Below are 20,580 nucleotides of genomic sequence, written 5' to 3' on the forward strand. Positions count from 1 at the left end.
TATTTGGGTGTCCTGCTGCTCCCCTGTGCCTCCCGCGGGGGGGTGCTGCCCGCCCCGGCCCCTGCGCCCCCGAGCCCGGTGGGGTGCGATGTCCCCTGCTCCATCCTCTCCGTCGGAGGGTGGCATCCTGCCCGGAGGCTGTGCCCGCACCTCGGGGTCTGAGCAGATCCTCGCTTCGTCCCCCTGCCCCGCTCCCGAAGCTCCGCACTGGGCTGGGGTCTGTCCATCCATCCCTCCATCCATCCCTCCCAGCTGCTTTTCTTGGACAGGCAGCAAAACTCACTGCTGCTCATCGAAGGCAGCCGCCCTGGCTTAACACGGAAATGTTTTCCCGTGGGTTCGCCTCCAGGTTTACCTGCCCAGGTGGGGCCCTTCCCCATCAGCACTTTAGGGCTACATCCCATCTTTTTTTAGGGGAGAGACGGTAATTCGGTGTGTCAGGCACATGCCGCAGCTGCTGCGGCTGGGTTGTGTAACCGAGGAGTCCACTTGCTCTTGAACTCAAGGTGGATCTTAGCAAGCTGGTGCTGGCTCGACGGGAATCCCAGTAAACACAAAAAAATAATCTAAAGCTGGGAGAGCATTAGCCGGGAAACAGCCTCGTTGCTTTGAAGGTGAAGGGGAACCTCGCGCCGTGGCGGAGCAGCCGGGGTCCGTGCACGGTGCTGGCTGGGTGCTCCGGAGCGAGCGCCGGTTTCCCACTGGGAGAACAGAGTGCTGCTGCACGTCTGGGAGATGAAATGCTGATGGGGAGCTTGAGGTACGGAGCTCCAGCTGGGATCCTGGAGGTCAGTCGGGAATGGCAGGTTTAGAGGGAAGGGGGGCGGGGGGGAAGAGTGGTATCAAGGTGTAGGGAAATAAACCATGAATTTTGCAAAATGAAGCTGAGACTCTGAGCAAATGCACGCGTATCGTGCTTGTGCATGCGTGCGCTCAACCTCTGCGTGTGCTCATCATACATGCGAACGAGCCGTAAGACAAAATTCCTGTTAGCTCGTGAGCTGGCAGGATGCTCCTGTGGCCACTGGCCAGGGTTTCTTCATCCGACATCTTCATCTTCAAAATTTTGGGCAACTCCCTTTGGCGCCCCATAAGGAGTTAACGTCTTTCCAGCCTGATGGAAATACATTCAAATCAATAGTTGGTGGGTCTCTTACTGGTGCAGCAAACCCGAATCCGCCCGGCCGCTTGGTTTTTGAGCGGTAGCCGCTTGGCAGCGGTTGCGTAAGGCGGTGTCGGTTGTGGTTCACCTCGCTTGGCGTGGGCTGTGGGCAGCCACCAGCTGCCGCAAGGTAATTTCCACCATCTCCCCCCATGCTCTCGCCTCGAACTGGCGTGATGTCTCCTTGCTTTGACTCGGGGGCTTTCGGGAGCCTGGGGGATTTCATCTGCTTGGACCAAAACCGTGGCTGCCGGGGAGGCTTGCAAGCTCTGGTCGGTGCTGGCTGCAGGAGTAGCTGCTGGGTTTTCCTTCATGGGGACCAGATGTGCTGGTGCTGCTGTTTTGGCACGCTCAGCTGCCTGTGTTTCACGCTCCAGACGTAGTAAAGGGACTGCTGAGCAGGGTAAGCCCCGGACTCTCGGTTTCACAAACCCCAAACCAGCTGAAATAGCTGGTCACGTTGCAAGAAGCAGAAACTTGCTTCGCTCTTCGATACTCTCCTCACGGGCAACTTTTTTCAGAGTAACTTGATCCTTTTTACAGTGAGCGGGGCAGGAGATGGGCTCCTCCTGTCTGCAGAGTTACCATAAAACTTCCAGACCAATTTATTTGTTTTTCTGGGTTTGTTTTATAATTTTATTTTTCTCCTTTAATGTCGCAAGCGACTTCCTGGTGCTGGTTGGCGGAGGGTGCAGCCGACCTTCGGGAAGGGCAGCGGGCTGCGCAGCCCTTCCCCGACCTGTGCCAAGGCATCGCCATGGAGCCAGCTGCCGTTTCGACCAAATTGTGCTGGTTTTGCTGGTTCCCAGAGTATCAATTTAGCACTGTCGATCCCTGTTTGCTTACAGCTCTCTGCTCCTGCTCTTCTCTACTGGGGTCAAGTGCCCTGCGTTTAGCTGGCTTTTGTCTTTCCTTCTTTTTTTTATTTTATTTTTTTTTAAAAATTACTTTTAATTTTTTTAGGTTTATTGCTGCCTCCCGTGCAGGGCTGGCAGCAGGGCGGCACTATACACAACCCGAGATAATGACTGTCTCGAGGTGTCACCCCCTTTCAGGACACAAATGCCTGTTGATCCACCAACTTTCTGCTGGTGTTTTGACTCACTGGGCCACCGAATGGGTTTAGGTCCCAAACGAGCTGTTGTATTCCCAGCCTCATCCTCCGTGCATGTGCCCGGGAAGCTTGTGACCCCCTAAAAGCTATTTACTGTGCAGATTGCCCATGGGGTCTCTCCTGCAGCAGGCAGTTATTTAAGAGGGTGATGGAGGCACAGCATAGACATGACCATTGAGATGGAGTCATCAAGCTGGGTGGTGGTACGGTGGGTCATGCCCACGTCGGCAGCAGGCTCGAGGGTTTGTTTGCAGCCAAGCGCGAAGGTCCCCTTGTCGGAGCCGTTTCCCCAATGTGGGGAGGTGAAAATGAGAGCGTTCCCCAGCCTGATCTGCTTTCCTCGTGCCGTAAAACCTCCACGTGTTGGAATAGGTGAAGGTGGCTGGGAAGTGCCTTTGCCCGTGCGGTGCAGGGCGTTGAGGCTGAGTTGGGGATGCTTTTTGGGATCGCAGCCACCCTGTCCCGCTTGACCCTCTTGGCTTCAGTGTCGAGAGCTGCTCCTGCGTCAGGCATGGAGAGCAGCACCGAAACTGCTTGAAACCTAATCTGCTCTTTAGAGTCGTCTTGCACTGATTCCTTTTTTTCTGTTTTTGTGGGGTTTTTTTTTTTTGTTACCCTATCTGCTTGCTTTGGTATTGGAGTAATGAACCAAAATTCAGTGGCTAAGTAGAGCTCACTTCATTACTCTGTTGCATTTGCCACTGAAACTGGGTGTATCAGCCAGAAAGGTCTAGTTTTGCTCACTGCTGGGCGGTCCTGAGGATGAGGGACCAAACCAGCAGACACCCCTTTTTGTTGAAGATGTCCTCCTGCTCCCGGTGTTCTCTTTCAGAGATCTCAGTGATGCCAACCAAGAAACCTGAGCAGCTGGATTTTTTTTTTAGGGACCAGAAGCGCCAATCTGAATAAATAGCAGATGCTTAGCCTTCTCCCACTGGGACTTGCTGTTGTCCCTAAGCTTGGAAGTGCATGTGCACCTGAAGATCTGGAGATGTTCAAAAGCACCAGTGCTGCTTTGCTTGAGATGGGGTTTAAAAAAAAAAAACAAAAACAAAAACAAAAAAAACAAACCCCAAACCAAACCTGGTGCTGTTATAGTAGTGCAGGTCCCGCTGGCTGTGGTTACCCAGATGAGTGATGGCAAGATGCTGAAGATGGGAAGAAAAGGGAGAGCAGGATGCGACCCGTGGCGCGTGCTTTCAGCAGGGTTGTCCGTGGGTTTTCTGAGGTCTGGCTCGATGCAGAGGGCGAAAGCGGCATCTGAGGCGGCAGCAAGGCAGGAGAGCCGCTGCCTGTCCTGCTTCTCCCGATGCCCCGTCCTGCTCAGCGCCGGTGCGGGGAGAAGGATGAGTAACACAGGTGACCCCCCCACGCAACCTCGGAGGACGGATCCTGCTGCATCTGGTTTGCTAATTCAGGGTTGCGTCATGAAGATTACGGGCGGCAGGTTTCCTTAGAGCCAGCTAAGCGCTTCGTTAAATCGTGTCTTAGGGGAGGGGAAAAATAAAATGCATCCTGTAAGCCTTTGCTGTCTGCCAGGGCAGCCCTGCTTTTTAATTTGACGTGCTGTAATTAGCCTGGCCGCTGCAAGATCCTTGTCAACTCCTGTGGGCTTGCCTGCTTCTGCCTGCTCTGTAATTGCTGCTTCAGGAGAGGAAAAAAAAAATAATAAAAAAAATTGAAGTGTTTTGTACAAATCCCAAGCCATAAATTATTTAGCAGGTGAAACAGAAATGTGCTGTGTGTTTCCAGGAAGCAAGAGACTGCACCAAAAATGATGCGGCGCGGCTTGCGGCTCTGCTGCGATGTGCCTTCTGCAGAGTCATGTTGTTGGGAGGCTTTTTTTTTTTTTTTTTTCCCCTTCTGAATATATTGTTGCTGGCTGATAGCCCAGAGTAGGTAGCAGAGCAAGAGGCAAGGGCTTGTATAACATAGCCGAGTGATTTATGTGCCTGTCTGTGCAGCTGAAAAGCGTTAGGGTCTCTGGTCTTTTTACCTTCGGTGTAGGAAAGCACCTTTGGGAATTCAAGGTAACGTTGGCTCGTTCCTCTCTCTCCCTCCTAACTCAGCCTGCGGCTGCTTGAAAATGTTTTTTTCTGTTGCTTTACGTGCTGTATGAGGTTGTGTCAGCCTTTCTGTCGATATGCCTTTTGTTCTCGGTGTCTTATCTCTGCTGGCATAACTGACACTAAATCCCTGGACCAGAGGTCTGGAGGAAGCAGAGGTCCTGCTTGGTAGATGGAGCTTCTCCTGGGAATGGAGCAGCCTCGATGCAAAGGAATTAAGTGAATAAAGCCCTGGGATTGGAACTAGGTAGAGAAAAACAGATTTGTAGTCATCATGTAGTGAAGCCCAGCTGGATGCAGTTTGGTGTCTCAGAACTGGAGACCTTTTACCTGTATCTGATGCAATGAGGAACTAAGTTACAGCAGAGCTCCTCAAAGAGCTTAAAAATAGCTTTGGGTTTTCTCTCCTGTTGCTAATGCATCTGGTTTAAAGCGGGTTCAGATGTGGTTGGAGGCTCGGAGCAGAACATCCCTTGCGGTCTCGCCAAACCCTACGCTTGTGCAGGGTCAGAAAAAAATCATGGAAGGGCAGAGGGGCTGAGAAATAGTCCAGTAATGGCTGCTGGCCCGGGTTTCATCCTGGTTTGTGCTATTTGGGTAACTATTTGAACAAGTGGGGATTATTAACAAATACAGAGGAGGAAAGTTTTCCGGATCAGAGCTGTCACCTGCATGTGTTTTTGGTTTTCTCGGCAAGCGCCTGGCTCGTGCTGGAGCCTCTCAGCCTTGAAATGCAAAGCTGGTCTGAATTCTCCTGGGGTGACCAGGTAGCACGTACTGCTGAAACACAATTAGCAGTATTTACCGCCCTGGCAGGGTTGCAGTGTAAATGATGCTTAGTCTCACCGAGAAGCGTGGTGTCAAATTTAAGGAGTTTTGATCGTGGCTGGCGATGCGTCTGGGGAGCGTGCTGCTGTCTGCGCCGGTTCTCCTCCGCCTCGACCTCGCTGAGCTCCCACCCCTGGGTGTAGAAACATCTCCGTCGTCCCACGGCTGTGGGACGTCCCTTGATTCCGCAAGGGATTGCCGGCAGAGAGGGCTCCGGTCGCGCGCTGTTGTTGACTAATACTTTCTGCCTGTCTTCCAGCTGCTCGTGCTCCTCGGCACCGCCGACGGTCAGTCGAAGCTGACCTCCGAGCAGAATGCCATCAGCCTCTCCCCTGGCAAGTACCGCCACTTCGACCGTGCCACCAACAAAGAGCTGATCTGCGACAAATGTCCCGCAGGAACCTACGTGTCTAAACATTGTACGAAGAGTACCTTAAGAGAGTGCAGCCCTTGTCCGGATGGGACCTTTACTAAGCACGAGAACGGCATAGAGCGGTGCCACCCTTGTAGAAAACCCTGTGAACTGCCAATGATTGAGAAAACTCATTGTACTGCCTTGACTGACCGCGAGTGCACTTGCCTGTCTGGTACGTTTCAGACGAACGATACCTGCGTCCCTTACACGGTGTGCCCGGTCGGCTGGGGCGTCCGCAAGAAAGGAACGGAGACGGAAGACGTTAGGTGCAAGCCGTGCCCTCGTGGTACCTTTTCTGATGTGCCTTCTAGTGTGATGAAGTGCAAAACATACACTGACTGCTTTGCAAAAAACATGGTGGTCATCAAGCCAGGGACGAAGGAGAGTGACAACATCTGTGGTTCTCCAGCGTCTCTTCCGAACACGTCTTTGACTTCGTCAAGCACCGAAATGGGTGAAGAGCCCTACGAAGTTCCACCAACCGCTCATCTTCCCAAAGGTAATGTCCACCACTGAACCGCAGGCGTGGTTTTGGTTGCGGGATTGCATTCCTGCCTCGGTCAGGGTTGGCTTTAGGCTGTTAAAGGGCCGCCTGGTCTAAAGCGTGGCTGGTGCTTTTGCTTCTTGGCCAGAAGGCAGCTCCAGAGTGCATCAGGTTGCCCTCGCTTGTGTTAAACCACATTTAATAACATTTTCACCAAGTCTGTAGTCATGATTGGACTCCTGGCTGTCCTGCTGTTTGGACTGAAAGGACATCACATCCTCAGCCGCTTTTCCCATCTGTGTGTTGTGCTGGCACGAGTCTTTGCACATTTGTGACAAACCTGAGCAGGTTGCAGCAGGAAAACCCTGGCAGGAGAGGAGCTTTGCTCCACCAGACTCCTTTCCTGAGAAATTCTCTGCTTTCCTGCCCATGCTTTCCCTGCTGCGTTTTGCCCCGCACTGTGCCAGTGTATCGGCTTGAATGGGAACCGTTGCCAAAACAGCCCTCCAGGAGCCTAGGCTGTGCCGTAAATTTTTTCTTTAACCTCTAAGATTTCTATTAGTTATCAGTGGTGGGGAGAACCAGGTTGAATTCCCCATTCTTTTGTTTAATCGGAAATGATACATCATCACAGTCTTTATGGAGATGTTTTAGCCATGGCTGGTTGCAGTGGTGCTGTGGGACCCCATTTGAGGTGGTGCTCAGCACTGCCCGGGAAGCAGCCTCCTTACAGTATCTCAAATGGGGCATTTTATTTAAAAAAAAAAAAAAAAGCAACTTCTGGTGGCCTGTACACCTGAGCTGGTGAATGCAATAGCAGGGAAGCGCTGACAGTGGTAGAGTCCCAGTGCTTCTCTGTTGTTAGGTCTCAGAGCTTGATATGCCGCTGGTGTGTCATTGGGAGAGGACAGGAGGGTGTTCCCTGAACTTTGAAATCAACTGTAGACAATTAGGTAAAAGTTAAAGCATTTTCCCTGTTTGTATCCTGGTCAGATTGTTTTGGGTAACCACGCCAGAGGCAAAATCAGGTTACCGATGGTTACACCCACTCTCTGGCCCAACTGGGATGAGACATGATCTTCAAAAGATGAGTTTCCAAAGTAAGCTCTAGTTTTTGCCACAACATTCCTTCCGCTTCTCACCAGGCTTTGGTCATGCATCTGGCTGGGACCTGAGAGCTGTTGGTTGATAAGAAAACTCAAAAAAGATGGAAAGTAGCTCTAAGGGGGAAGTTTGGTCAATTCTGTTGCTTCAGAAACCTGTTTTGTAGTTGATGCATCCACAGCTGCTTGCTGTTCATAAACCTAAGAAACTCTTAAACCAACTCCCTCAAAGTTGCAGAAACACTGAACGTGGGACAAACACAAATTGACAACGTGCCTTTGATAACTCATTTTTTTTAATGAGCTGCCACTAGTCTTAACCACCAGGGGTCAATTATACCTTGAACCTACCTCTGTAACCGTACCCATCTGTTCCCAGAGCCAAGCCTCAACTTCACCCCTTCCCTTTCTCGCTGCCTGGCGTTGGGTTTCTGTCTGCTGGCCAAGCAGACGCTCGGGCAGGTCTTAGACCGCGATGTGATGCCGTATCGCGTCTCCGGTGCCGTGACACTGAACTCTCCTCTCCTTTCGCAGGTCTGAACTCTTCAGTTCCCGATTTTGTCCCCTCTCCAGCGCCACGCGCATCCAGTGGCATGGCGGAGCCGGCAGGCTACTACAACGAAACCTCAACCAACGAGACCGACGGTGCCGCTGGGACCCTCGCGGGCTCCGGTGCCACCGGCCAGGCACAGAGCTACCGGCACAAGCAGACCAGCCAAGCGCTGGAGAAGCAACCGTCGCTGGAGATTGTGGGGGGTGAGAAGTCCAGCGTCCCATACAGGCCCCCCCGGCGAGGTCCGCAGAACATCCACCAGCACTTCGACATCAACGAACACTTGCCGTGGATGATCGTCCTCTTCCTGCTGCTGGTCCTGGTGGTTATCGTCGTCTGCAGCGTCAGAAAGAGCTCACGGACTCTGAAGAAGGGACCCAGGCAAGACCCCAGTGCCATTGTGGAAAAAGCTATTATGAAAAAGTCCACCACCCCCACGCAGAACAGGGAGAAGTGGATCTATTACTGCAACGGGCACGGTGAGCAGTAGCGACTGGGGGCTGCGGGGGGTAGTGTCCTCTCCACCGTCCCCTGCGGTGCTTTGGAGGGGCCACCCCCATGTCCAGAGACCGGTTGCTTTTCTGACTTGCTGGGTCTTGTAGCGAGGACAGAGCCCATATACCAGTGCCTCAGATGTTTCTTCAGCCTTGGCTTCTCCCCCTTCTTGTTCCCATGGTGTGTCCCTGCTCCTGAAGGAAGGGTTAATGGAGGGAATATCACCTGCTTGCCCCAGCTCCTCAATTTCTCCTTCCCACCCATCCTTGGTAGAAGGATCTTGAATGAAGGCTCCTTTTTATTTTTTTCCTTCCCTTTCCACTTTTCTTCTGTTTCGCACTCCTTATTTTCGCCGTGACTCAGGCGTGGGTCTGGTTGTCTTTCATGTCGTCCTTTCCCTCACCCCATCTGTTTCTGGGAGGCTGAGTCGTCCCCCGCCTCTTGGCAGCACCTCAATTTCAGGTTCTTAGCCCTAAATCCTGACTGCTGGCTTATGTCCCCAGCCCTTCGCCCACGCTGGAGCTGGGAAAGTTGTCCTTAAAGGCTGTGTCGTGAAGGTGTGCAGCTCCATGAACGTCGCAAGGTCTTCCTGGAGGCTCTGTTTGTAGTTTTTTCTGTTCTTTCTGTGGATGACTTGCTGTCAGCTTTCTGATGAGACTTTAAAGATGACCCGTTGTGGTCATTAAATTGAAATTAGTAAAAATCAATGGTAAATTAATGGTGGCATGAACGTGAGCGCCAAGCAGCCATGATCTCCCTAGGAGGATGCGTGGTTCTTCCTCTGCAAAGCTACAGTGGCAATTTCGACCCCCCTTATTCTGTGCAGACAGCACTGACAAGTCCTTACTTTGGATTGAGGTTGCTCAACCTTAAACATCCATTCACAGTTAACCTTTAGAAAAGCACATTTAACAAGGCGGGGCCAAACAAAGAATGGATTGAAAAAAGATTGGAAGGTTTAAGAGAGATCAGTGCTTGATGAAAGTCATCCTTGAGTGCTTAAGTACAAAGCAAAGAAGGCTTTGAGTAGGGTGTCTTCTGTTATGTACTCCCTTCTTCTTCCTGCTGATAATAGACCTACACTTTGTTTGCCTTCCTTAATGCATTTACAGAACCAGTAAGGTCGTGTTGGAATTAGTTTTGTGCCTTCGCTTGTGTTTGTGCTACTTATCAGTTTCCTTTTAACTCTTTTGAATTCTCGGGTGCAGTTTCTTGAGCTTTTTTCCGTTTGTGGGAACTTTTTCCAATAACCCCTGCGCTCCATTGTCCCTAAAATCTGTGGTACCCAAAGCGTGGTCCTTGTGGCTGTGGTGAGTGATCTGCAGTGGGGCTGCAGAACCTTATTGGACATCCTTATTTGTGGGGACTACCAGAAATACTACATGGTTTTGGGCGTGGTTCATTGGCCAAAAGCGGCTGGTTGTTACTAGTAGTAACTTTTTTCCCCAAGACCTTAATTACCAGCTGGTTGAATTTCTGACTCTTACCTGCTTTTTGAAGCATCTCAGAGCAGGGGCTGAGTTTGTACAGGGCAGGGAATGCTCGAATGGAGGGACTGGACCCAGTTGCTTTGAGCGGGTGCAGCTCTGATTTCTAACCTGGTGTTTCAGACCCCGTGCTGAAATACCTGCGCTGCAGCTGGCCCTGCTCCTGGAGACCATCTTAGAGCTGCCTCTGTGGGCAGTGCTGGGGGTTTTGTCAGCAGGCATGATTCAGGTTAAAGAAACCGTGCAGGTAAGAGCAGGTGATTGATACGTGGTGAGCAGCGAGGCTATGTTAGTCTGCTGAGGTATAACCTAAGCTAGTGCATCAAATGCACGACATATTTAAGTTTTCCCATTGTCTTGGGAAATAAGCTGGGCGTAACAGCAAAACCACACTTAGGTGATGAGCTGGCCCAGTATCTGATCAAGCCTTTCAGGTCTGGAGGCGAATTGCCCCATTGCTCTGGGTTCCTGGCTGGGCAGTTTTGCACATCCCTCCCCATCGTTCTTGCAATAGTCACGCTGGTTCCTTGTTGGCATGGGTGGCTTCGTGACTTCCTCCTGCTACGGAATGTCCTCAGTTGCACTTTGTGCAATGAAGGCAGACAGACGAGCACAAACCAATTAATGCTTTGTCTTGCTTTTAGTACAGCTCTGGTGTTGCCTGAATCGTTAGCTGGAAGGGCCCCGCTCATTAGTTCTTGGTGGTGCTGCTCTGTCGTGTCAGATATGGAAATTGTTCTCCTCTGTGGTGGTGTATAAATCCCTCTTTGGTTTTCCTATCAAAACATTTGGCTCTTAAGACTGTTTACTTGAAACTGGAGAAGATGTAGTGCCATGGAGGAATTGACCTTTTATTTAATAACTGGCCGTACAGCTAAGGTGTACTGCAGAGCTGCAGCGTCACGGCTTGGCTTTCTGCTGCTCCGGCAGTGTTTGTACCCAAATCACGCTTCATCCTGAAGCAGCCTTTCAGATAAGGGTGAATATAGCCAGGAACAAACGTCAGGCTGTTGCAGAGAGGAAATCTTTCCCCTCCCATGCTGCTAGTGCAGATCCCTCTGTGGTAGGCAGCCAGAGCAAAGCCCCCGTAGATGTGAGGACCACAGCTGCTCCCGAGGTCTTCGGGTGCCAGCCTGGTTTGTGGTTGCACTATGGGTGTGGAGGGCAAGCAATTAGGTTTAAATCATCTTCTGGGGCTGGGGGTGAAGCCCCAGGGTCTGGTACTGGCGGTGCACACACATCCATATGACCTCCCCACCTATATGTTGGCTGGTCACGCCAACAAGGGGCTGGGGCGCGTTTATTGCCGGGGCAAAGCCCGTGTACGTAGCTGTTGCGTACGGTCTCCCCTTGCTTCCTCCTAGTTTATCGCCTCCTCCCTCCTAATCCTTTCAGTAAACAGCTTTAACCTTTGAAAGGGAAGACCGAGCCTGACGTAGGCGCAGCAGCCGCTGCTCGGAGGAGCCGTGCTTGGGCGGCTGCCCTTGCCCCGGCACGCTTCGAGCCTCCCCACGGCACCAGACGGGCATCCAAGGCTTTGCCCGTTTGGAGGATTTTATTACTGATTGATTGCTTCGAGCCCGTCGGTTCTGGGTGAAGCGCGGTCAGGGTGGCATTAGCACCGCTCGGTGCTGGGGCAAAGACATCTCGCTGTGGTTGGGCTCCTTCCCGAAAGAGGAAGATTTTGGGGTGAAAGCAGTGGCTCAAGCTCTTGCCCAGTGCCCGAAGGCCCTTGATATACTGAATTGCTTAAATAGTCGAGATAGGCATGCGATCCTGAACAGGGGTTGTTGTAATAGGGTGTGTCGCTGTCCTCATCTCCCCGTGAGCTGGCGTCTATGCCCTGTGCTCTCTCTGGTCTTAATATATGCCTTAAATAACGGCCCAAACCTAAAAATAGCAGTAGCTTGGGAGGCTGGTGTTAAAACTAGACCCATGTCCTTAATGTGGACGCGTTCCAGCCAAGACGGCAAATGCTGATGATTCTCACTGGATTAAATAGTTCGGACGTCTGGGAAGAGCTTGCGATGACTAACTGCCTGAGTTAGCAGCCAGCCTACCTCCACGTCTGTCCTTGTGTCCGTCCCCACGACCCCCGTCTCCCAAGAGCCCCTAGGTCTCATCTATGCAAGATTGAGAAGGTAGAGCAACACCAACGGCGCAGCCGTGGTTGGAGAAGCTGGACCTCTTGCTCCTTCAGCTGGCTCTTACAGAGTAGCCCTGCAGATGGGAATCCAAAGGGGAAAAGCAGTTTGCCAAAGATTTCCAAAGAAATTATCAGCGTGGTGCCTGAACGACATGGGTACTGGGCTGATAGTGCTCTGTGGTTTTAACCTTGTATGAATGACTACTTTATTTTAAAAGATAGCCCATGTACTGGAAACATTTTCTTCTGAACAATCCCTTTATTTTAGAAAATACCCATTTCCTTTCTTCAGCTGTCTCTAAAGGCAAGGAATTGAGCTTGCAGAAACCTTTCAATAAAAATGGAGAATTGAAGCCTGTCTCTTGAATGTCTTGGAATTGCCAAATTTGGCATCAGTCTATGCCAAACATGAAGATGGGCTTGAAATCTTCTTACAGAAATTGCTGATAGTGTGGCCTTTGACTTGCACCCATTGAGTAGCAGAGGATGAAAGGCAAAGACTGTGTAAAACATTATGGTTTTGGGTAAAACGTGTGTATAGAAGAAGCTGCCTGAAGTGATGTGCTAAGAGGCAAGAAGAGAGTTCGGTGACTTTTTTTTTTCCTGAAGTTGAAAGACTGAAGAACAGATCTTGGCAGCACTGGCCTGGCATGAGGTGGCACTTCCCTTTTATTTTTCTTCAAGTCTTGTAATTGCATATTATTGCAGTGGGTGGTGAGAATGAAGCCAGGAAGCCTCTGGTTAAATAATCAGAAAAATAAACTGTTCTGCAAAAGCTGTTTGCGGCCAAGACGGAGCTGAGGCTTGACTGCAGGTAGAAGAGTGTGTACTGAAATGGCTCAAGATCAGAGTGGGGAGTTGAGGGGTGATGCTGAAAAGATGGGGAGCGTCAGGATTTGGGTGTCTCAGTTGCTCACTTGTTGGGATGCCCAGTTGTCAGCACGTTGGGAGCCAGGATCTTCTTGGCTGGCGGTTCGTAGGGTATAGTCCTTGGCTTGCAGCTCGGTTGTTGTAGGACCAGGGCTAGGCTTAAGGTTGGTCTGCTCCCAAGGAAGTCATTGAGGGTGTTGACAAGGGACCACATCGTTGTACCTCGGAGAGCCTGATGCTGCGCTGCAGCTCTGAAGCATCCCCATGTGAATATAACCCATGGGTGCGTTGGCAGTATGCATCGGGACATCTGGGTCGTCGCAGGCTTGTCTTTGTGTGGGATCAGATACTCATTTATGGTTAGTGTTGGAAGATGCTTATCAGAGTAAAATTAACTGATTCTTTTTCTTTTAAAGAGACGGCAGCACATTGACCAAAAAAGCCCACACATAACCGTAAGCTTTTCTATAGATCCATCACCTAATGAAAGGAAGCAAGTGTATGGCAACAACCCAGCAGGGGATATTCTTCCTCAAGCCTGTTGTCGCTCCCTATTCAAATGCTATGCTAAATAAGGAAATCCAGTTGCAGGGACGGCACTCGCAGGTCTACGGGGTGGCTCTGGCTGCTACTTGAGGACCCCTTCTTAGTGCTTGTATGGGTAGATGAGCTGAAAGCCATCTAGTGTAGTGGTTTTGTTTTGTAGAGGTAGTTTTCCCTTCGATCAGCTCCTGAATGGGTCGCAGCGTGGTGGTGGGAGCATCACCCTGGGAGGCAGGGTGAGGGTGGAGGAGCTGCTGTGGAAATGCACCCCTGGGGACTCTGTCTCTTCCGCACATCTGCAGAACGCGGGGAGGAGCGATGGGGTTAAAAGCTCCACCAGTCTCAAACTGGGGTGGCCTCAAGGTTTTGTGTCCAGACCACAGGTAGGGCAGAGACAGCCAGCAGCATCTCATGAGAGCACGTCTGCCCGTTGCTGCTAACAGAATTTGGTAATTGCGGTTCTGCCTGGAGAGGAGCAGCCCTGGGCTTGTGTGCAAACCCTAATATGACTCTGGCAGGCAGAGCATGAGATGAGGGATTTATGTCTGTCTACCTGCCAAAGCGGAGAGGCAGAAGATGTTTGGATTTTGGCTTTTTTTTTTTAAAGCAATCTCTCTTCTGGCATCATCAGCTTAATGATCTGCAGATGACTGCTGGTCCTCCAATGGCAGCCTGCAAAGTGAAACCCAGGCAGAAAAGGAGCTTGTTAAATTAGAAGGGGCAAGTATGTGCCGGGTGCCATGAGGCATATGGATACTGTAGTACCGCTGAGCCTTAAAACAGGAATGGTCCCTCACTGGAGCTTGGTCGGCTGTGTGGGAGCTCTGCGTTTCATGCTACGTTTGCTCCAAAATGGGCATGATGCTCCGCTTCGGGGTGGGATGAAGCAACTGTTCATCTGCAGCGCAAACCTCTGCCATGGGAGCTTTGGGGTGATGTTTGACAAGTTCGAAACACCATCTTCCTTAAACTATGTGACTCAAAACTTTGCTCAGGTTTGCCCCAAACTCATTCTTCACCTTTTGGGAAGCTGCATGGTTTCCAAAGGACCTATGCAGGAGCTGACTAAAGCTTCACAGTGAAAGGGAGCTTTCGAAAATGCAAACAAGGGACGCTGCTGTTCTGCTTAGAGAGGAGGAAACCTAATCATGTGCAAGTTTATCATATCTTCCTCCTCAGCCTTATTGCATTAACAGGCCTGAAGACCGGTGCTTGATCACTTTTAATGTGTGTTGGTACAGGGGCCATCTATCCGCAACGTGTGCAGGGCTGTGCGGAGCTGCCCTGGGAAGCTGGTATGTTTGCTCCCAAATCTGCTTGGAAAAAAAAAAAAAAAAGAAAAAAAGAAAAACCCTGAACTATTGCGTGGTCAAAATTCCTGGGTGGCCCCTGGATTAATTTAATAAGGGATTGGGATTTGTGCCTGCCTGTTAAGGTGTAGGGCTGAGTGTCAGAGGCAGGGCAGCTCTGCGGGGAGAGGAGGGTTGTCCTTGTAGAAAAACAGACCGAGCCCAGGCTTTTTTTTTGCCAAAAACCCAGCACCGGTTTCTGCGCCGGGAGGGCTGTGATTTCTCATATCAGTAAGGCTCTCACACATAACTCCTCGAATAACAAGGCAGATTTTTTTCCCTCGCTTGCCAAGACTTTGTCTGGGGGGGGGGGAAATGCGGGAGGCGAATTTAATCCTCGGGTTGGCATCTGTGGATGTCTGGATATTTATATGGCTCTGGCCACGGCAGTGTGCTTGCTCAGGGTTACCAGCTGTCCAAGAGGGTTATAATGAAGATTAACTGTGCAAAAGCAGTTTAAAATTTAATAATTACATAAAATACTTATGCTGGCCATTCCCTTTTAAACCAAAGGAAGAGCAAGTGCTTTCTGCAGCTCCCCAGTGCCAGTGTAGGGAGACACACTGGAAGAGCATCCCTTGGTGGTGGGCAGGAGCTCGCGGGGGTCCCGGGAGGGTTGGACCAAAGGTGCTGTTATAGAGGTGACTTCCACGTGGTGGGAAGGGAGGTCTTGTCTCATGCTGACCCTCAGGTTCCAGGGTCTGAAACACGTTCATAACAGCATGTGGCTGATCACAGACCTTCCTTGACTGCCTGGTTTGGTTGAGTTATTTTCCAGAGAGCGTGTGGGAAGTGTTTGTCACGAGACCCTTTCCTGCCCTGCAAGATTTTATTGTTTTTATACTTTTTTTTTTTTTTAATTAAAAATCACCATTTAGTGGTTTTTTGCACCAACAGCACTTGCTGAGGATGTGAAACACTGGCTCCTGGGGGGGTCTGATACCAGCAGTGTCCTCCATGGGAAAACTAGCAAATTGCTAACAAGTTTTCATGAGTGTGTCCTTTCTTCCTGTCCAGACAAAGGCTCTTGTTAGACTGGTTTGGGTTGGAAGGGACCTTCGAAGATCATCTAGTCCAGCCCCCCTGCCATGGGTGCAGACATCTTTCATTAGATCAGATTGCTCAAAGCCCCATCCAGCCTGGCCTTGAACACTTCCAGGGATGGGGCATCCCCAACTTCTCTGGGCAACCTCTTCCAGCGTCTCGCCATCCTCGCAGGAGAGAATTTCTTCCTTATGTCCAATCTAAATCTACCGTCTTTCAGTTTAAAACTGTTGCCCCTTGTCCTGGTAAAAAGTCTCTCTCCATCTTTCTTATAAGCCCCCTTTAGGTACTGGCAGGCTGCTGCAAGGGCTCCCCGGAGCCTTCTCTTCTCCAGGCTGAACAACCCCAACTCTCCCAGCCTTTCCTCACAGGAGAGGTGTTCCATCCTTTTGATCATCTTTGTGGCCTCCTCTGGACCTTCTCCAACAGGTCCATGTCTTTCCTGTGCTGAGGACCCCAGAGCTGAACACAATACTCCAACTGGGGTCTCACCAGAGCGGAGTAGAGGGGCAGAATCCCCTCCCTTGACCTGCTGGGCACCTTTCTTGTTCTGCAGCCCAGGATACGGTTGGCTTTCTGAGCTGCAAGCGCACATTGTGGACTCATGTCCAATTTTGCATCTACCAGTACCCCCAAGTCCTTCTCCACAGGGCTGCTCTCAATCCCTTCATCCCCCAGCCTGTGCTGATACTGGTGGTTGCCCTGACCCAGGTGCAGGACTTTGTGACCTTGTGCATCTTCCAAACCTCCTCGTTTAGGACCTAAAATATATTTGGGGGGGGAGGAATTGAGTTTCCTCCCTTTTTTTGGTGGAGTTTGGTGAAATTTTCATGTTTTGGAAAGGTGTTGGTCAGGGATTTGGGATTTCCAAGTCCTGGTTTGGCCAAGCCGTGGTGTCTTGTCAACTGGAGTTTGGATGTGCTGCATCCTGGCTTGCTTGTACGTGCAGGCTCTCGGTGTGCGCTCAGAGGTAAAAATAGGCTGCTGTGGCTGTGTTTCGCATGAGTCAGGAGGATATTTGGAGGAGGTAGGTGGGCTGAGCTCAGGAACAGTGCTGGGTTTGCAGTGATTCGGAGCTTTTATCTGAATGTAGGGGAGGGTTGGGCTGCATCGCCACCGTTCCCCTGTCTGACTTGCGTGTGCCCTTGGGCTCTGCTTTCCACCCGTGATCCTCCATCCTCAAGGTCTGTGCAAGTGTCGAAATCCAGCCAGCTTGTCATGGTCAGGATTTGTCACTGCATGCGGTGTACAAATTAATATTGCCCATCTCTGGGATACCTGTGTGAATAGGTAGGTGGTGAAAGCTCCAGCTGCTCCAGCTCAGATTGGTACTGGGATGGTGGAAGTCAGTTGCTGCGGGTGTTGTGGGTGGACTGGTGGGACCCATCCCTGCTGATGAAGGGCTGGAGCATGGAGTCTCCTGAAATCCAGCTGTTCTGAAAATGCATGAAGCTGGCTCTGGAACCCTGGGCAGATGAGCTGCTCACTAGATGAGACCATGTGTGCCACAGGTCCTGGAGGATCTCCTGAGCTTTACTTCCCAGCTGTATGCCTGTAGGACTTGAACTGATGTTGTATTAGTCTGTTTCTCTGTGCTGTGTCCCTTTGTTATTAGTGGGATGGGAGAACACATGGCTTGGGAGGGCTCTGTAGACTTGAGCATGAGATTTCTCCCTAACAGGCGGCAGCTTCTCAGTGCGTGCTCTTCTGAAAAATACCAAATGACTTTTGGCTTGAGCTCCGAAAATGAAAACGATGGCAGCTTTTTGTTTGTGAGAGGGTGGGGAGAGGAAGGAACTGAAGCTCCGCTGTGGCTAGGCTGTGGTTAGACTTTACCGTTATTTGCTGCCAGGTGCTCGGGTGTAGGCTTCTGGTAGGGTAGCTTGTCTGCTCCTCTTGAGTTTGCTTGAAGCTGTGAAAAAGTAATGGTGGAGAAGAGAAACGGTCTCTCGCAGGTATTGTACAAAAGCGTGCCAGCACCGCTGGTCATGGCCCCGCGCCACGCTGGCCCCTTGCCTGCTTGAGGCCAAACGATTGCTGAAGAGTCAAGTTCGTGTCCAACCTGTAGATAGCAGGGGTGCAGGAGACGAGGGAGGCTTGTCCAGAGCAAGCTTGAGAGAGTCATTAAAGCTCAGCCAAGTCCCATGTGCTTGTGTGATGACCACCTCGGTGACGTTCATGAGCAGAAGGAGTGACCGCTCTGTCTACACCAAACTGTGTACCGCAGTGAGGCGAGAGACGTCCAAAGGAGCTGGAAATGGGTGGGCAAAATCTTGAACCAGATTCGAAATAAGCAAATGGAAATCACTGAAATTAACTGAAACGGTGTTTATGGGGAAGATTGGGGCAGAGGTGAGCAGTAGGCTTGCAGGCGAGAGACCAGTCAGTAGACCTGCCCTGCCTCTCCAGGAAGGTCCTCCCTTCAGCTCAACATCTTTGTAGATGAGCTGGACATGTCATCAGCAGTTGCTTGTGCTGCTCTACAGGCATCTGTCCGCCTCTGGACTTGTCTCCATTTGTCTCAATTTGCTCTGGCTGTAGACGTGCCTGGTTGCGCCCATGTTCCCATGCGTGTACATCCACCCTTGGGCTTTGTGTTTTGCCTGTGCACGACACGTCGGTCTTGTCCTGGCTTGAAGGGGAGTTCTTCATTGCTCCGGGGTTATCACCGCCTTAAAATGTTAGGCGGTTACATGGAGTAGCCCATCACAACATTTAGCGATTTTTAGATGTCGATCATTGCGCATATCATTGTGATGTTTAGATAATGGCAATTGAAATGCCACCTGCCCCGGTACCCAAGACACGCGTGGATGCCCTGGATCCTTCACGTGCCGTCGTTGCCTGCTCCGGGACGGCCCTGCTGGATGCAGCCATGGGGCTGCTCTTCCATCCCAGTGTCTGAGACAAGCAGAGCTGGGGGATGAACGGTGATGGTCCGTGATGGTGATGATGGAGAGGGCGGTGGTGCCTCCTGCGTTAGCAGCAGGGTGGTGGCAGCTCTCCCGAGCCGTTCCCATTCCCCGTGCTAAAAAAGGAGGAGGGCTCAGGCTGTTCTCTGGTATTTGCAAGCTCAGAGCAGCTTTAGCATCGCGCCGACGTGGCTGTGACCGGCCTCGCGTGGGAAGTGTGAAATGGGTGGGTTTAAGCACCGTCCCCGCTGAGCTCAGCCGTTTCACTTGGGATTGCTGGGGTCTGGTGGGCTTTGAGCGTCATCTCCAGCCTCGGCGTGCGGATGAGCGTGGTGGGAGAAGGTCCACGCGGTTCGGTGGGTGGGGAGGACCCAGGACCTAAGGTGGAGCTGGGGTTTTTTGCTCCGTGCACTCTGGTGAGCACCTTCCCATCCCAACGGGACGCTCCAGCACTATTAGTGCTCTGCAGAGTAACTTGTAGGGCTTCTGGAAATATGGAAATAGTAGGACTGTAAGCTCATTATAAGCATTAACATTTTATTTTAGTTTTGAACAAGTGAATTAAGTTACTGTAAATGGCTTGAGCAGTAATACTTGGCAGCGTGCAGCCACAACTTGTCATGTAATGGTTTTAATCTTATTTTTCAAGAACAGAGGGAGCAATAGTTTTCTAACTGACTGGAGCCAAATCTGTGCTCACGTCTGTGTCTCTTCCATATCTCTCTGGGGTTTTGTTTGCACAATATTGTGGTGGATGTAGCGAACATATGGGGCTTAAATTCATTTAATAGTTGCAAGAAAATGAGTTTAAGGTTCTTATAGTATTAAGGTAGACATTTCCAAATTCGTTTTTAATGGAACATTTGTTCTCCAAAGATTATTACGCGCCATTAAGTCCTCTGCTGCGTGGTGTGTTCTCGTGCCCTGGGATATTATTGCCAAGGGATATAAACATGTTTATGGGGCCACTTTATTGAACGGTGAGATTAAATATACTAAACTTGAAAATGTCAGTAGGAGCATGAGTGCTTTGTGTCATAAATCTTGTGAGAACATCAGGACGTAAATGTCGTGCCACCATGTAAAACGGGTGCGAATCAAGTTGTGATCAGCTGAAAACATTTCTCAGCAGTACAGCAGCTGTAAATACTAGGATTTATCAGCATTAAATACGTAGATGGGAGTAGGTAGTATATGGGTTTTTTCTTCCCTGGGAGGCCTAGATGTGCTATGTGGGGGTCATAAAACAGCAAATTATGTTTTAATGCTTCTGTATGACTGATGTGCGTGGGAGTGGGTGTGGGCAAAGCTTCCACCCAGCTGTAATGTTTTGTCTCACTGCAGGGCAGTGCTGCTGGGGGCACTCAACTCTGCTCATTTTATATATGTGTGTGTGTATATATATATAAAAATGGGCAGCATTATCTATATATCTATACATATCACTCAACCCAGGAAAAAATAATAATCCCTGAATACGAGAGTAGAAAAAGCTCTGCAAGATTTATGCACTGATGTAATGACTTATGCACTACATATATCTCGGTGCATAAGTCGTTATCTCTATATATCTATGTATAGTAGGTAGTACCAGACCTGCTCATCCCTCTTTGCATTGCTGTCGTTACCTTGGTGCATAAGCCTTGCAGAGCTTTTTCTACCATGGTATTCAGGGATTTTTTAATTTTTTTTTCCCCCCTCGTTTGAGTGATAAAATTGTCAGCTGCATAAACCTGGCGTTTTGCTGCTTTTATGCCAAAAGCAGTTGAGTTTGCTGATTTAAAGAATCTGATTCCAAACACGAGTTGGCTTTTGGGCTTCTTAACGGCACAGGTGTGTGATATCCAAAGGTGCAGGGCTTGGCTGCCGGCGTGACTCAGACTGCCTGTCCTTCCTGCGCAGGACCGCCAGCCAGCCTGGATGCAAAAGCATCAACGGAGAGGAATTTGGGATTTGCCTGGAAGCCTGCAGGCAACCTGTGTCACCTTGAACTGAGGACGGCTGGGCCT

General features: G+C 50.5%; 1 protein-coding gene across 1 annotated transcript in view; it reads left to right on the forward strand.

Moving 5' to 3' along the window:
• Positions 1-5,417: 5,417 nt before the first annotated feature.
• Positions 5,418-20,580, forward strand: part of TNFRSF21 (tumor necrosis factor receptor superfamily, member 21) — a gene marked incomplete at its 5' end in the record, with an annotated part of 28,986 nt that continues 13,823 nt past the window's right edge. The window contains 2 exons of the mRNA XM_010584309.1: positions 5,418-6,084; positions 7,707-8,204. Coding sequence (XP_010582611.1) covers positions 5,418-6,084; positions 7,707-8,204 — 1,165 coding nt within the window. The remainder of the gene's footprint in view (positions 6,085-7,706; positions 8,205-20,580) is intronic.

Source organism: Haliaeetus leucocephalus, unplaced genomic scaffold, assembly GCF_000737465.1.
Source record: "Haliaeetus leucocephalus isolate CR32 unplaced genomic scaffold, Haliaeetus_leucocephalus-4.0 Scaffold964, whole genome shotgun sequence".
Classification (NCBI taxonomy): domain Eukaryota; kingdom Metazoa; phylum Chordata; class Aves; order Accipitriformes; family Accipitridae; genus Haliaeetus; species Haliaeetus leucocephalus.